The following is a 16,288-nucleotide window of genomic DNA, read 5'->3' as shown; positions in this document are numbered from 1 at the left end:
GTCCACCATCCCTCAGACCATGTAGTGGGCCGGACTATATTTTGGGATGGGGAGGGGAATGAACAAATTCCTATGCCCCACAAACGACCCAGAGATGCATTTTAAATAAAAGCACACATTCTACTCATGTAAAAACACCAGGCAGGCCCCACAAATAACCCAGAGGTGCCTTTTAAATAAAAGGACACATTCTACTCATATAAAAACACGCTGATTCCCGGACCGTCCTCGGGCTGGATTTAGAAGGCGATTAGGCCGCATCCAGCCCACGGGCCTTAGGTTGCCTACCCCTGGCTTAGTCCCATCATGCCTCCGCTGCCAGCTGCACCCCTTCTGGCCCATGCTCTAAAACTAGGGGCCAGTGACCCTGCTGCCCCCCATCTCGGAGTCACACGGGTGGCTCGGTGCTTCCATGTGGGGTGACCTTGGGGGGCTCCCGGCAGGTGCAGCTGCGTGGGCAGAGGTGGCAGGCAGCGCAGGCGGAATTGCAGCCGGGCAGGTATCTGCAGGCGCCCATCCTCCAAATGAACCAGCCTGGATTCCAGCAGCACCAGAACACAAAGGCAGCGCCTAGGAGGGCAGCCAGCGAAGCAAGGAGAGTCTTGCGATTGTCTGCAGAAGGAGGAGAAGGAGCCCGGTGAGTTGCAGGAAAATGGAACAGACCATGTTCCCCAGCAAACAGTTGCCCCAGCTGTGCTATTTTGATATTGTTGTTGATTTCAAATAATAATAATTTATAATAATAATTTATTATTTATACCCCGCCCATCTGGCCGGGTCTCCCCAGACACTGCTTGAATGTAAAGAAAAACTCAGAGCAGTTTACAAAAGGGTGGAACAAGAAATTAAAAAAAAATACAACAATACTTTAAAACCTACAGAAATTTAAAATACTAAAAGAGATTCAAATTCACCCCAACTTTCTAAGCATCTGGATAGGCATAGCTATACAAAAATGTTTTATATATGATATATAATGGATTGAAAAAAAGATGTTTAAAATAACGTTTGTGAAACAAACAAACACAGAAGCTTTTCTTTTGGGAATTATAGTGACAGAACTACCTAAGCTGTACAGAAACCTACTCATTTATGCTACTACAGCAGCAAGAATGTTACTCGCCCCAAAATGGAAAGAAGTCCCAGCAAAGGAAGAATGGATACAAAAACGTACGGAATATGCAGAAATGGCGAAACATACCAGAAGAATAAGAAATCAAGACAACAAACTTTTTACAAAAGAATGGAAATGGTTTATTGAACATTTACAGATAAACTGTAAACAGATAAGAACATTGGCAGGGTTATTGTAATAACCTGCAGTTTTATAAAAGTATATATTTAAAGTAGATGAATAAATGAGCAAATTAAGTTAATCCAGATATGCAGAAGATATTAAAAATAAGGAACCTCAGAAAGAGGAGGAAGGAAGTCAAGTTTTGAAATGTTAAAATGATTGTAAAATTAGTGAAATGTAGACCTGAAAAGGATAGTAAAATGAAAATTAGTGAAATGTAGACCTGAAAATGATTGTAAAATTAGTGAAATGTAGACCTGAAAAGGATAGATAGATAGAATCATAGAGTTGGAAGAGACCACAAGGGCCATCCAGTCCAACCCCCTGCCAAGCAGGAAACACCATCAAAGCATTCCTGACAGGTGGCTGTCAAGCCTCCGCTTAAAGACCTCCAAAGAAGGAGACTCCACCACACTCCTTGGCAGCAAATTCCACTATCGAACAGCTCTTACTGTCAGGAAGTTCTTCCTAATGTTTAGGTGGAATCTTCTTTCTTGTAGTTTGAATCCATTGCTAGATAGGTAGGTAGATAGATTAGATAGATAGATAGATAGATAGATAGATAGATAGATAGATAGATAGATAGATATAATGCTTTTAGCAGACTTCCAGGGGAAATGAATGGCGGTTTGGCTGTCTTCCTGTTAGCTCCTGCTGAATTGGTGATTGTAAACAGATAGTCTGACTATTAATCACTTTGGAGATAAGGGTGATCTGGGAGTTACCCTCAAATGCTTTGAATGAGGCTGTTTTTCTGCTGTATGCACCTGGAGGCTTGGATGGGGGTTAGAGTGAGTGGGCGAGCTGAGGAGTTGCCATTGTGCCAAACAACATGGAATTGCCTTTCATAGGTAAGAAAGAACTGTGTGTTTTTAGCTGAAAAGAGTACAGTGATAGCCACCTGCTCGGTATCAATAGGCAGGGAGTCCCCAAATGGCACACTATAAACAACCAAGTTATTACAAGGTCTCATTCCTTTCAGCAACGGTGCTGCTGTACCTGTTTTGTCCCAGGTGGCAGTGCCTGGGGGCAGGAGCTGGCTTTCCTGGGGTCCTGCGCAGGTCACCTGACTTGGCAGGGCGTCAACTGCAGAAGAGGCCTCGGCATTATTCAAGGGCGGCAGGAGCGTGGGTGAGCCTGGAGTTGAAAAGGAGAAAGAGTCAAAAACAGTAGGGGCCTCTGTGCTGCCACGGAGAAACCGAAGCAGAGGGGCGTACCCTCCTCCCTTTCCTGACAACGTAAGGGGCCGCTGCATCCATCAGGCTCAGGCATTCAGTCTCACTTTTTCTCACCCATTTTTTAAAAGTGATAATGAGCACGGAAAGGCACATACACCCTCTTCCTTCTACAGCCACCAACCTTTGCACCAGGCCGGGGACTGGAAAGCCTGGTCTGTACCATCTCCACAGTTATCCACGCTGCTGCCATCGCAGACTAGGCTGGGAGGGATGCACTTGCCATTGTGGCAGGGAAAATAGGACTCCGTGCTGCAGGCCGAAGCGTTCAAGCCTGCAAGGGGAGGGAAAGGCAGATTTTGCTGTTCTTTTTGTTTAATGTACCAATAATCAGTGCTTTTTTAGAGAAAAAAGGAATGAATGAATGAATTTATTTTTATAGTCACAGACCAACCTACTAAATCAATAATACAAAAATATTACATTAAAATTTGCACAACAAAAACCAAACACTTATATATACGTATACAGCAGCATTTAAAATATATAGATTAGAATTGGGGCATTAAAACATGGCCTAAAAATTGCCATTTAAGGTCCTATTCATAGTGATACCACCGCTTGTTCTCTGAGCTTTATGGCTGCTACACAGTATTTAGCTACTTTCAGGGTAATCTCAGGGTCCATATCTTCTACAAGGCATTTAAGGCATAGGAATTCATTTAAAGGAATTTGTATGACCGGGGAAATAAAACCCGGCGTATGTCGTTGTAAAAGCGGCAGCGTAATAAACATGAGAAACAGATTCTACCTCCGGCAGGCCACAGGGACAGAGTCGTTCCGCATATGGTTTACCTGCAAATCTTCCCTGCAGTAAGGCAGATGGTAGTACATTAAATCTAGCAAGGGTAAATGCCCGTCTATATTTGGGTATTTGTAATTTTGTCAAATACTTTGCTGGAGAAAATCCTCTCCCATTGTCCCTTATAGCTAGATGTTTGTTCATCTCACTCATATGACATTGGAGTTCCGCATCCCAGACTTGTTGGCGATAGAAAAAAGGAGCCAATACTCACCATGAAGTTGTTACAGTGAGTGCCACACTTTTAACATGGAAGGGGGGTGCTGGTACAGCGTACCTTTGAGTATCCCCAGATAAAAAGCACTGCCTAGAATGTACGTCCCAAACTAGCTTAAATCAATAGTTACAGAAAAATGCATTTAACACCAGCATCAAATTTTTAAAAAAGGTAAAGGACCCCTGGGACACGGGTGCGCTGTGGGTTAAACCACAGAGCCTGGGGCTTGCTCATTAGAAGGTCAGTGGTTCGAATCCCCGCGACGGGGTGAGCTTCCTTGCTCGGGTCCCTGCTCCTGTCAACCTAGCAGTTCAAAAGCACGGCAAAGTGCAAGTAGATCAATAGGTACCACTCCGGCAGGAAGGTAAACAGCGTTTCCGTGCGCTGCTCTGGTTCGCCAGAAGTGGCTTACTCATGCTGGCCACATGACCCGGAAGCTGTATGCCAGCTCCCTTGGCCAATAAAGCAAGATGAGCGCCGCAACCCCAGAGTCGTCCGCGACTGGACCTAATGGTCAGGGGTCCCTTTACCTTTAAAGGACCCTGGGTGGTTAAGTCCAGTCAAAGGTGACTACGGGGCTGTGGCACTCTTCTCGCTTTCAGGCCGAGGGAGCCGGCATTTGTCCACAGACAGCTTTCCGGGCCATGTTTAGCAGGACTAAATTGCTTCTGGCGCAACGGGACACTGTGACGGAAACCAGAGTGCACGGAAACGCTGTTTAACTTCCTGCCAGAGTGGTACCTATTTCTCTACTTGCACTGGCGTGCTTTTGAACTGCTAGGTTGGCAGGAGCTGGGACAGAGCAACGGGAGCTCACCCCATTGCGGGGATTCGAACCGCCAAACTTCTGACTGGCAAGCCCAAGAGGTTGAGTGGTTTAGACCACAGCGCCAGTTACCCTGACAGCAGCCTAGTGGTCTGCATGGCCTGCCCCTTACCCTTAGGTTACAGTGTTGGCTAGGACCAGGAGAGACCAGAGTTCAAATCCCCCCACTGGGCAACATGAAGCACCCTGGGTGACCCTGGAGGCCAGTTGCTGCTCACCTGCCTTCCAGGATTGGGAGGATTAAATGAGGAGGCATACACCACCTTGAGCTCCTTGGAGAAGAGTTGGAATATAAATGCAATAAAATTAAATTAAAATAAGGTAGAGTAGCATTGCTCAGCTCATTTGGAGTGGCTTCCCGCCTTACCAGTTCGAACGGAGGTGAAATCACCGACAAAGTCGACGCGAGGTTGCTGGCCGCGAGTCACGAGCCTCAAGGTGAGGAAGTTGCCAGTGGAGATGACGGGCCTTGGGATGTTCTTCCCACACAGCGGCATCCCCAGGGGCTTCGCGGTGTGGTTTTGGCCATCGTAGAATTGCACGTAGGAGCCTGCTGTGCAAGGGTCAGGGGTCTCCCGCTCCCTTCTGGACTTGGGAAGGGCCAGAGTGGGGTGGTCGTTGCTGGCCCTGCTGGCCAGCGTGCTGGAAGGTGAGCGCACCATGCTGTACACCAGGAAGAAGCGGAACTGGAACTGGACCTTGTCTTTGGGGGTTGCCGCTTGCATGGTCAGCTGGCAGTCTGTGCTGGCCACTACAAAGTAGTAACGGCGGGAGTCTCTGTGGGAAGTCAACAGCATCCCATCCCCGTGCAGGGTCTGGCCGCAGAAATCGACCACGCTCACTGTTGGGGAAGAGTTACAGGTAGGTAGCCGTGTTGGTCTGCCGTAGTCGAAACAAAATAAAAAATAAAAAATTCCTTCCAGTAGCACCTTAGAGACCAACTAAGTTTGTTCTTGGCATGAGCTTTCGTGTGCATGCACACTTCTTCTCTTCCCATGGTTCATTTTGCACAACATAAATCCCTACTGTCGAGTGCAACAGAGGGCAGGGTTGTTTTGTGGCGAATTAAAGTTGATAATGTTATAAAGAGATTTATGGTAGCGGAAACCTTTGTGGCCTTCTCCTTTAGTCCACAGGAGTTTATGCCACTATAAATCTCTTGGTCTTTAAAATGCCACAAGACCTCTTTTGTGTTGCCTAATGTCACTGCTGTCTCAATTACCGGGCACATCGTTTATTTCACTCCTTTTCACCATTGCCCAGAAACAATAAAAACGGACAGCACATTAACCCAGGAATTCTGGCCCTCTAGTTCTTCCCATCACCCTCATAATTTCCACACATCCTAGTGTGAAGAATGAGAGGCTGTACTCAAGAGGTTCCCACCCCCCTCGCCCCACACCAGCTTCTGGGAAATTTCACTTGGGCGTTTTGTAACTGGCTCATTCCAACTTGCCAGTAGTGAGAGATTCTGAGAACAGGCTCTTGGAGACAGGTTTTCAAAAACTTCTGAACCACACCGTGTTCAAGGTAGCTTTATGTTGGCGTATACCGTATTTTTCGCTCCATAAGACGCACTTTTTCCCTCCTGAAAAGTAAGGGAATTATCTGTGCGTCTAATGGAGCGAATTGGTGGTCCCTGGAGCTGAATTGCCCAGGGGCCAAAAGAGGCTCATGCGTTTTATTTACAAAGAGAAAAGGGAGTGTTGAAAAGACCCGCTCAGCAGCTGATCAGCAAGAGATCGGGAGAGAGATAAGAGTCCCCTGCCCGGCTCCCTTTCAGGCCCCGCCCTCCATTGTTGAATGTGCTGCAGAGGGAGGTTGTTTGTTTCCCCCAGCAACATGTGACTGGCTGATTAGATTATCTGTCTGGAAACTGTAGAAAAGGCTCCCTTTCCTTTAGAAAGCTGCAGAAATGTGAGTTGAAACCCCATAAAGATGGGGCTTTTCCTCTTTGCTTTTCCCCCTTTGCAAAAAAAAAGCTGCAAAACTTTTAGCTGATCCTCAAAAAAGGGCTTTTAGAAGAGGAAAACCAGGGGGGGGAATCTTGTTTCCTCCTCTAAAACGAGGTAGGTGCCCTATGGTCCGGTGCGCCCTATGGAGCGAAAAATCGGTAATTATAGAGGGGGGGGGGTTATTATTTAGCTGTTTTGTTTAAATTATTTACTTGTGTTTTTACCTTGTATTTTATTCTGTGAACCGCCCTGAGATCATATGAAGGACGGTATATAAACTAAACTAAACTAAACAAAACTAAACTAAACTAAACAAACAAATAATAAATAAAACAAATAAACTTTGCAGCTTAATGGTTAGAAATGGTCATTCTGGAACCACAACTTGACAGTCTTTCCAGGTCTGGTTTCCAACCTGCAATGTGGCACCCATGTTAAAATTCCCACTGTGTGCTCCTCTTTTCCACCCCCCCCCCTCTTTTTCTTACCAAGCCCCATCCTTTCACACTTTCTCCCTGGTTAGTTTCCTGCCTCCACACTTTCTCTTAAAATGACTGCTATAAGAATTTAAGGTCTCAATGTATAAATTAAATGTTCATAAATTAAAAGGCAAACACATACATAAGTATGTAAACCACGTATAGTACAGGAGAACAATCCTGAAGCTATTTTGACTCTCCCAAATTGACCTCAGATATTTCTCTGCAAGGAGGAAGGAAATGGGAAAAACTCCCCATTGTCTCTTTGCTCACAAATCCTGTCTTAAAGGGCATATCTGTGTATGAATAGGGTGACCCGGTGACCTGGATTCAGGAACTATTTGCCATCACAAAAAGAATGGCCAGACTGCCCACGTAATGCAATCAGTGACCATTATCAGATACCCTGGCAAACAGGATTTCTGCTGTGGACTGCCTCCTCTGCTGTTGACAGCCCTCCTTCTGGATGTATGTATGATGTTTCAGGGGGGTGGTCTTGGGCTCCAGGGTGGGCAATTTCAATGTCTATATAAGAGCTTGCACACGAATGTTCTGGGTTCCTCCTCCCTCCTGCATGTGGCGAGTGGGGATCCTGTTGCAACAGTTGAATAAAGACCAGGCTTACTAGCTGCTTCACGTCTCAATATTCTCTGTTGGCCTCTGTTATTTTCTCCTACCGATAGAGAACGGACATCAGGACTCTATACGGGCTCTTGGGTACCCCATTAGGGAAAAGGAGCAGGTTGTTTTTTTCCCTTATAACAGAACAAAAACAAAACAAAAGCTGAACAGAAAATATGTGTGGGCGCAAGTACCTTAGAACAACGGACAGCGCAGATCTGCAGGACAAAAAGGCAGAGAGGCAAAAATGATATGGTGGGGACTTAGATGCAACACAAGGCCGTTGTTTGCTTCCTGCACAGCATCTTTTGTTAAGGAAGCTGTAGCTGCTACCTATTGTGACTAAAATATTCTTAGTGACTGTAAACGCACCCTTTCTCAAGCTCTCCCCACCCACTCACACTCCCAACGCCAATAATAGCATCTGCAGCTACTAACACAAACCCATATTTATTTTCTTAGGTTTCACTTCGCCCAAGCTCATTTTAAATAGGTACCTTTTAGCGCAAGCAAAAAAAAAGTATTTGTGGTATCATTAGCACAGACTGCTGACAAATCAGTCTTCAAATATCTGAAAGGCTGCAGTGCAGAAGGTACAGTAAGTTTGTTCTCTGTTTCTCCAGAGGGGCAGAGTCAACGGGTGGAAATTTCAGGGAAGGAGATTTCGTCTAAACATTAGGAGCTGCTCAACGGTGGAAATGACTGCTTTGAGAGGCGATGAGCTCTCCATCACTGGAGATATTTAAGCAAAGGTTGGGCATCCATAAGTGAGGGATGCTGTGATTGCACCCCACTTCAAGCAGGGGCCTGACCAGATGACCCCCAGGGATCGTCTCACTAGGGCTGGGCGATATCTGCTTTTCAACGTTGTGATATATCACCAGGTAAAGGTTGCAATATATGATATATCACGATGCCTGAAATAGGATGGGAGCTATGTAGAGGCATTGGCTGGTGTAGCGTGGTGTAGTGGTTAAGAGCGGTAGACTTGTAATCTGGTGAACCGGGTTCGCGTCTCGGCTCCTCCACATGCAGCTGCTGGGTGACCTTGGGCTAGTCACACTTCTTTGAAGTCTCTCAGCTCCACTCACCTCACAGAGTGTTGTGGGGGAGGAAGGGAAGGAGAATGTCAGCCGCTTTGAGACTCCTTCGGGTAGTGATAAAGCGGGATATCAAATCCAAACTCTTCTTCAGCCATAGACTTTCTTCTTCTTCTTCTTCTTCTTCTCTCTTCTTCTTCTTCTTCTTCTTCTTCTCTTCTTCTTTCTTCTCTTCTTCTTCTTCTTCTTCTTTCTTCTTCTTCTGGTTTTCCCTCGTGATTTTTTGCATAGTGCACACACAAATCATGTGTATCCATTTATCCTACACCAAGATAAATGGACATAATCTGAGTATCAGGAATCACAAGACAGAGAAACCAGTAGGAGAACACTTCAGTCTCCCAGGACATTCTATACAAGATCTCAAAGTAGCTGTCTTACTGCAAAGGAATTTCAGAATAGACTGAAAGAGAAGTTGCTGAATTGCAACTAATTACCAAACTTAAAACCATGAGGACCCTGGTCTGAACAAAAGACATGGATTCCTTATCTCATTATACATGACAAAGCTACCTTTAGCCATCTCACCCCTTGCCCTTTCCTGTATACCAATTGCAGTCGTTTAACAGTCGGCCACACATTCCCACCCCCCTTCTGAGTAATACCCCTCCCCACTCTCTCACTATATATAAGGGTCTGGTGACTTCTGTTTCAGTGTATCTGAAGAAGTGTGCATGCACACGAAAGCTCATACCAAGAACAAACTTAGTTGCTGTAGAGAAATAGCAAAGCCAAGTTTGTAATCCGTGGTTCAGACCACAGTGTATTCTGGGAATTGTAGAAATGTATGCACGCTGGAAAGAACTAAATGTAACCTCTTCTTGGAATGTGAAACTGTTCTCTGCTAATTGGGGAGATGTCTTTATTGTTTTATGGTTCTGCCATGGGAGTGTGAAGAAACACCTAACTTATGGGTCTGTCCAGCTGAGGTCAATTGAGAGTTATCAGGCTAATCCTGGAAGGAGTGGGGAGGATGAATAAACATCCTACAGCTGCCTGAGTTTCTTGACATCAAAAGACAAATGGAGATAGGTCTTCTATTCACCAATTAAGGTTTATGCTAATTGGTTCATCCGAGCAACCCCTCATGGGTGAATAGGTATAACTGACCCTGTTTTTGTAATGTAAAATTGCTCTTGGCAATGGCTCTTAGTGACCTTGCTATTAGCCATCATCATGGTTCCTGGACTTCTTAACCATTGCCTGCTTAGAGACTACATCCTTGCCAAGTATAGAAGGACTGTTGTGAGTATGTATTTAGCTAGCTATACTAAGTACCTTTGTTATTTTAATGCCTTGTAACCTGTTGTTTGAGAACTGTATTATCTTGTTTTAGGTTTAAGGTTCTTTTAATAAATACTTAAAAGGATGCTTCTGTTTGTGTTCTGTTTCCTTCTAAGACTGACTGAGCCAAACCAGTATGTTGCTGCTTGGACGCTCTACTGAAATAAGATTCTTGTTTGTGTTCATTTAAATTAATTGTGCAGCCTGGAAAGGATAAGGGGTCCCTTTTCCCCTATGCCCAGGGCTGGCAATTGGACAGGACTAAAAGGGTGGTGGCAGCTTTACCGTGAATTGACTCTAAAGAGAGGATTTACCCCACCGCTCCTGCCAACACAGGGGAGACGTGGGCTGGTGGAGCCGTGCGGTCTCAGATAGGGTTGAGGAGGGTGGGGAAAATACCTCTACAGCTGGTCTCTAAGGTGCTACTGGAAGTTTTTTTTTTTTTAATTTTAATTTTGTTTTGACACAATCATGATTCACGATATATTGCCAGGTTAAAAATTATGAAATCGTTATATCAATGGACTTCAAACCAGCTTTGGACGATATATTGCCCAGCCCTACTCTCAACTCATGACTATTATCTCTCCTGGGGCAGTAAATGCAGCACTGTGTGGCAACCTTGTTATGCTGCATCCACAATCCAAGCCATGTTGATGGGGCTGTCTGCTACTCCATGAAAACCAACAAAATCAAAAGAAGAGGCTGGCAAGGTTAGTTAAGATACCTGGATGCTACATTAGGTCTTTTGACTCCAGCTCCCATCACCAACCCAGGTCCCCATCTGGCAGAGATTTAGGGGCCAATCCAAGATGTCAAGCCAAGACTGCCTGGGAAGGAAACTGAGGAACCAGCTAAAGCAGAGCTTTCCAATCTCTGTGTCGCAACAGGTCAGTGTGTCGGCTACAGTGTGTCGTCCAAATGCTCCTCTCGGGACTGGAAAGGGATTAGTTTACCTCTGGTTTGTTAGTAAACTGAACTACTGTGTCGCAAATGATGCATGTCTAAAAAGTGTGTCACCAGCGTGAAAATTTTGGAAAGCTCCTTGTTGTGGATAACTCATACGGAAACTCCCAGGTGTCAAAAAAGGCTATTTATGTATGCCACTACTGCGCTTGTGTTTCGTTAGCCAAAAATGGAAAACATGCGAAGTCCCAACTAAAGAAGAGTGGCAACTTAAACTGATGGAATATGCGCAGCTTGCGGATCTAAAATATAGAATAAGAGAATAAGAAGAATATATGTTTAAACAAGATTGGAAAGATGTTTATTGAATATATGGAGGGAAATTGTGTATATCTGAAAACATGGGCAGCATTAAGATAAATTCAACAGTGTAAATAAGTTTTGATGGATGTAATAATGGAATACTGAATGGTTTAGTTTATATAAAATATGCAGGGATTTATGTTGTGCAAAATGAACCATGGGAAGAAAAGAAGAAGTGTGCATGCACACGAAAGCTCATACCAATAACAAACTTAGTTGGTCTCTAAGGTGCTATGGTTTTCCCAATAGTGATGTATGGAAGTGAGAGCTGAACCATAAAGAAGGCTGATCGCCAAAGAATTGATGCTTTTGAATTATGGTCCTGGAGGAGACTCTTGAGAGTCCCATGGACTGCAAAAAGATCAAACCTATCCATTCTGAAGGAAATCAGCCCTAATGCTCACTGGAAGGACAAATCCTGAAGCTGAGGCTCCAATACTTTGGCCACCTCATGAGAAGAGGAAGACTCCCTGGAAAAGACCCTTATGTTGGGAAAGATGGAGGCACAAGGAGAAGGGGACAACAGAGATGGTTGGACAGTGTTCTCGAAGCTACCAACATGAGTCTGGCCAAACTGCGGGAGGCAGTGGGAAGACAGGAGTGCCTGGCGTGCTCTGGTCCATGGGGTCATGAAGCGTCGGACACGACCAACGACTAAACAACAACAAAAAGTTGCTACTGGAAGGATATTTTTAAAATTTTGTTTCGACATGGAAGAGAGGAAGGGACGTCATTGATATTTTAAGGTTATTTAAGTGAATATTCTAAAATGTAAAACAGAAATTTAATAAAAGTTGTGACTGTTGAATTGCAAAAGAAAAAAAGAGAAAAAAGGAAAAGAAAAGTTTGGAAAGCTCTGAGCTAAAGGTTTCAGCCTACCTGTCTGCATGGTGGAGACTGCCAGGGACAGCAGCGTTCAGGAAAGCAGCCATTTCCCCCACGCCTGCACGCCTCCTCGGTGGGCTGGTTTGCCTCATCTTGGTCTCTTTCGGGAGGCCCTGCAATGCCAGGCTATAGCAGAGGAAAAGGCAGGAGTGTGTGAAATGGCAACAGCTGTGAGAAGCAGGGTTTAAATGGACCACCTCAGCCCCTGGTGAAGCAAAATCAAGCCGGGGATTGCTTTTGCGTGATCTGACAAGGGAACAAAAGGAGAGGCTGGCAAGCTTATTGCAAAGAGTCCCATACTGGTACAAGTGTGTTGTTTTTTTTCTAAATGGGCAGTTTAACCTTTTGCCCTCCTTCATGACGGCTTTTGCAGATGCTGGTCTGCACATCGCTCAGTTGCCATGGGAATGATGGGAGCCGGATGGAGCGATGCAAGCATCCTGTCTCTGGCAATCTAACCAAACGCCTCGGGAATCTTGAAGTGGCCCCTGGCATCGCTCACACCTGCTTTCTGGATGATCCCGCGCCTGGGGCTGGCAGTTTTGAAACGAATGCAAGATGGGACAAAGCAAAGCCAACCAAATGTGGAAACAAGAGCGCTGACAGCCACTCGGCTGCTGAGCCATGCCTTCAGGCTACATCAGAACCATGCATTTACAACGCAGCTTCCTATTTTCTTATCCGTATCTCTTGCAGCCAAACCCAACTCTTGTCCGTGAAAACCTCAAGCCATAATGCATTTAATGGTCTTTGAAGGTGCACACACAAGTTTCTGGTGTTTGCTTCGGGAAGAACATGTTGCTGCAGCAGCTGTCAGTGGATACATATTCCAACTGACCTAGCAGTTAGATGGTGTGGTTTTGTTTCCATCTGTTCCCTCTTGCTCTCTTTTTCTTTTCATTGCTTTCTTTTCCACAAAGCCATTTTTCTTTTCTCTCTCTGTTGCCCCCTTCTTCTCCACCACTTCCAGCGACATTCCTTGAGTAGGTTTTCTCTCCTGCTTGCCACATTTCTTATCTCCATATTCTCCTGGCCGATTCCTTTTCCTATTCTCAGTATTTTCACTCATATTTTTCCTCCCTTCAGTCATTTTCTTGTTAGCTTGAAAAACAAGGGAGATGCCTGCCTCAGATGGTGATATTTTTCCGTCTTTTCTCTGGGCCCTCATTTCTTCTTCCTGTCTTTTCTTATTCCACACACAGGGCCGGATTTAGGTTTGATGAGGCCCTAAGCTACTGAAGGTAAAGGGGCCCTTTATATGTCCAGCTGTCCTTTGTCAACAACAAATTGTCGCTATTTATACTCCAGCTACTCTGGGCTGCGCTGTGGGTTAAACCACAGAGCCTAGGGCTTGCTGATCAGAAGGTCGGCGGTTCGAATCCCCGTGATGGGGTGAGCTCCTGTTGCTTGGTCCCAGCTCCTGCCCACCTAGCAGTTTGAAAGCACGTCAAAAGTGCAAGTAGATAAATAGGTACCGCTCTGGCGGGAAGGTAAATGGTGATTCCGTGCGCTGCTCTGGTTCACCAGAAGCGGCTTAGTCATGCTGGCCACATGACCTGGAAGCTGTACGCCGGCTCTCTTGGCCAGTAAAGCAAGGAATGCCGAAAAGGAATATTTAGTGTCCTATATGCAGTCGATCGAATATTATTTGAACAGAGGATTCCTTCTGATTTGTGTACATGTGAATCTGGGAGAGGCTTCATTTCTCTTTCTACATGCTGGATGTTATGTTGTACTATAATTTGGAAGGGAAGGGAAAAACAGAAGAAGAAAAGAGAGCACGTGCGGTTGGCCCAGTGGAGGGGAAAGGGATTTCGGATGGATCTGGTTTTTCTGCAGAGCTGAGGCAGGGAGCCCTGCTGCCCACCTGTCCACAGAGTCCATCACAGGGAAGGGCTGCTCCCAGGTGCAGGTGAGGGAGAGACAGGAGCCTGGCGGAGCTCTGCTCCTGGAGGAAGGACGGATGAGAAACAGAGCCATGGCCTCTGCTGAGACAGGCCAGCTCCCTCAGGCCTCCTCTTCCCCCAACTGTCATCTGGCGGCAGCCATTTCATCAGGCTGCCTCAGTGGGAGAGAGGAGAACAGCATTCCAGATCCTGGGGCCTGAGCTTTTGAGTTGTATTTTCCTCTTCACTCCTCGCCCCCTTTCCTTGTGTGTTGTATTTCTGTTGGTCAGATTGTTTATTACAACAGAAGTCTGCCATTCGGGAGTTTCTTGCATTTGATTTCATGGAAGGCTCTTTTGGAGACTTTTTGGCTTAAGAGAGGGGTACAAATGCTCTAAATTGATGGATGAATAAGGTCTCTAAGGAAATGGAGGACAGAGATTTTCAGTTTGTTTCCCAACTACCTTGCCTGCACTTTCCTGATCAACACAAAAACATGAATGGGTCTGATCCATTATTCACATTCTGACTTCCTGTGTCTCTTTTCTCATGGACAGGGAATTGATTTCGACGAGGATGAGATATTGGAAATCAGCCTGGAAGATGGGGAGGATCTTTCTCCAAGGTAATGCGATGCTAACCCCCCCCCAAAAAAAATTATCAATTGCTTTCAAAAGACACCCCCCCTGTCCATTTCTATGGTGGTGGTGCTTGGGGTCTTTGAAAGGAGGGGAGGCAATAAAACCTTTTTACACAAGTGTTACTTCTCTCTCCCCTCAGCATCCCAACCACAGGTTCTCCGGATGCGGCTGATGTTCCTCCCGAAGGCTTCAGCAAGGACCAGCTGAAGGCCAGGCTGACGGATGTCACCACCACAATGAAGAGTGGGAAGAAGATGGTCCGAAGGAAGGCGCTCCGAGATCTTTCTGCCCTCCTGCAGAAGATCCAGGAATATGTGAGTTACTGAAGGGAAGCATTGCAACCATGCAGGGCTGTCAAGGCCTTCCGGCTGCCCCTTCTAGGCCCACCCTGCAAGGTGACCAAGGGACAATCAGGCATGCCAGCACATACCCAATTTTGAGAACAGAGCTGGGCCAAAGCAGAACGAATCCTAGTGAGTAAAATAGCTGCTAAAAGAAGTAAAAAGAGGTAAAAAATCAGGAAAATAGGAGTGGGGTGTCAAAAAGGAATTGATTTTTTTCTGTCAAGGATACTAAATGTTTTGGAATGTTTTGAAGATTTTAATAAAAATGTTATATGAAAAATGGTGATGGGTTGCTTCTCTTATCAGTCCCTTCTCTGGGTTTCTTCTCAGCCATCAGTAGTGCTTCCTGCACCCTCCCTTGGGCAACTGGTGGCTACTTCCTGTCTGTGTGCATTGGATCCAGACCCGGAGTGCAGGCAGCAGAGGCCTTCTGCCATCTTCTGCCCATCCTGCGGCGCAAAGAAGGTAAGACTGGAAAAATGCATCATGGAATGGGGTCTGGTGAGCAAGACCCGAACTAACCCATAGGCTTTCCTTTGCAGAGACGCTGGCACGAACATCAAGGAACCAAACACTCATCAGCAGAGCTCAGAAGGTCCTCAATTCCACCGGAGGACTGGTTCCTGAATTATTCATCAATGACTGCTACTCTCTTGCCAGGGTAAGTCGCTGTCACACAAGGCACAACAGTCTCTCAAGCCACATGTTCTGGGTTCCGCAGAGAAAGCACCTGGGCTTTCTGCTCCCCAGCCCTGCCCTGTGGGCATCTCTGACCTCCCACTCTTGCTTCAGGTCTTTGGCGCCTTTCTCCCTGCGGACCAGCTCTTGGAGGCCATGTGCTTCCTGGCCAGCGACCTGGTTGTCGAGAGCAGCTTCAACCCCTTGGACATCTCCCACTTACTGCAAGAATTCATCAAGCAGTTTGGCGGCAAAGCAGTGGAGGTAAGGTGTCTGCAATGGTGGGAGAGAAGACGAATCTCCGCTTTGGTGTAGGGGAGGCAACTTCCACTACGACCAGGAATTCCTCGGGTGAGTAGTGTGTTGCAAAGGGGCCAATGGAGTCCTTTCCCCTTCAACCTCTGGGGCTTTCCAGTCCAGCTTGGTTTTCCAAGGGAGGCTCTCCTTCAGGCAGCTGCTAGGGTGCAAGAATGGGGAAGGAATTTTAGTGGGTGGCAATGACCCTCCTGGTGATCATGGCCTTGCTTTGGTTACAGAGGGGCTAAGGAAGTTCTGCACCTCCTTCTTGGCACCACTGGAGAGCAAGTAGAGGTGACCATGGTTGACCAACTTTTCTGCCCAGAGAATTTCAGCCAGGGGTTGTCTGCCATGGTGAGGTAAGAGGAAGAACACGGCGACCTTCCCCAATGGTCTGGCAAACGGAGCTCAAGGCACAGGATCGGACTGTGCCCCTGTTTGCTTGCTGCGGTATCTCTCCCTTCCTTAGCAA

General features: G+C 46.2%; 1 protein-coding gene across 1 annotated transcript; it reads right to left on the bottom strand.

Annotated features, from left to right (window-relative positions):
* Nucleotides 1-279: 279 nt before the first annotated feature.
* On the bottom strand, nt 280-5,231 carry LDLRAD2 (low density lipoprotein receptor class A domain containing 2; the record flags this gene model as incomplete). The annotated part of the gene is made up of 4 exons (XM_033156854.1): nt 280-612; nt 2,297-2,434; nt 2,657-2,806; nt 4,745-5,231. Coding segments are annotated over 4 exons (999 nt in total), but the record flags the coding sequence as incomplete, so codon positions are not given.
* Nucleotides 5,232-16,288: the final 11,057 nt, after the last annotated feature.

The sequence above is a fragment of the Lacerta agilis genome, chromosome 8, assembly GCF_009819535.1.
Source record: "Lacerta agilis isolate rLacAgi1 chromosome 8, rLacAgi1.pri, whole genome shotgun sequence".
NCBI lineage: Eukaryota > Metazoa > Chordata > Lepidosauria > Squamata > Lacertidae > Lacerta > Lacerta agilis.
This window is presented reverse-complemented; position numbering and strand designations above follow the sequence as displayed.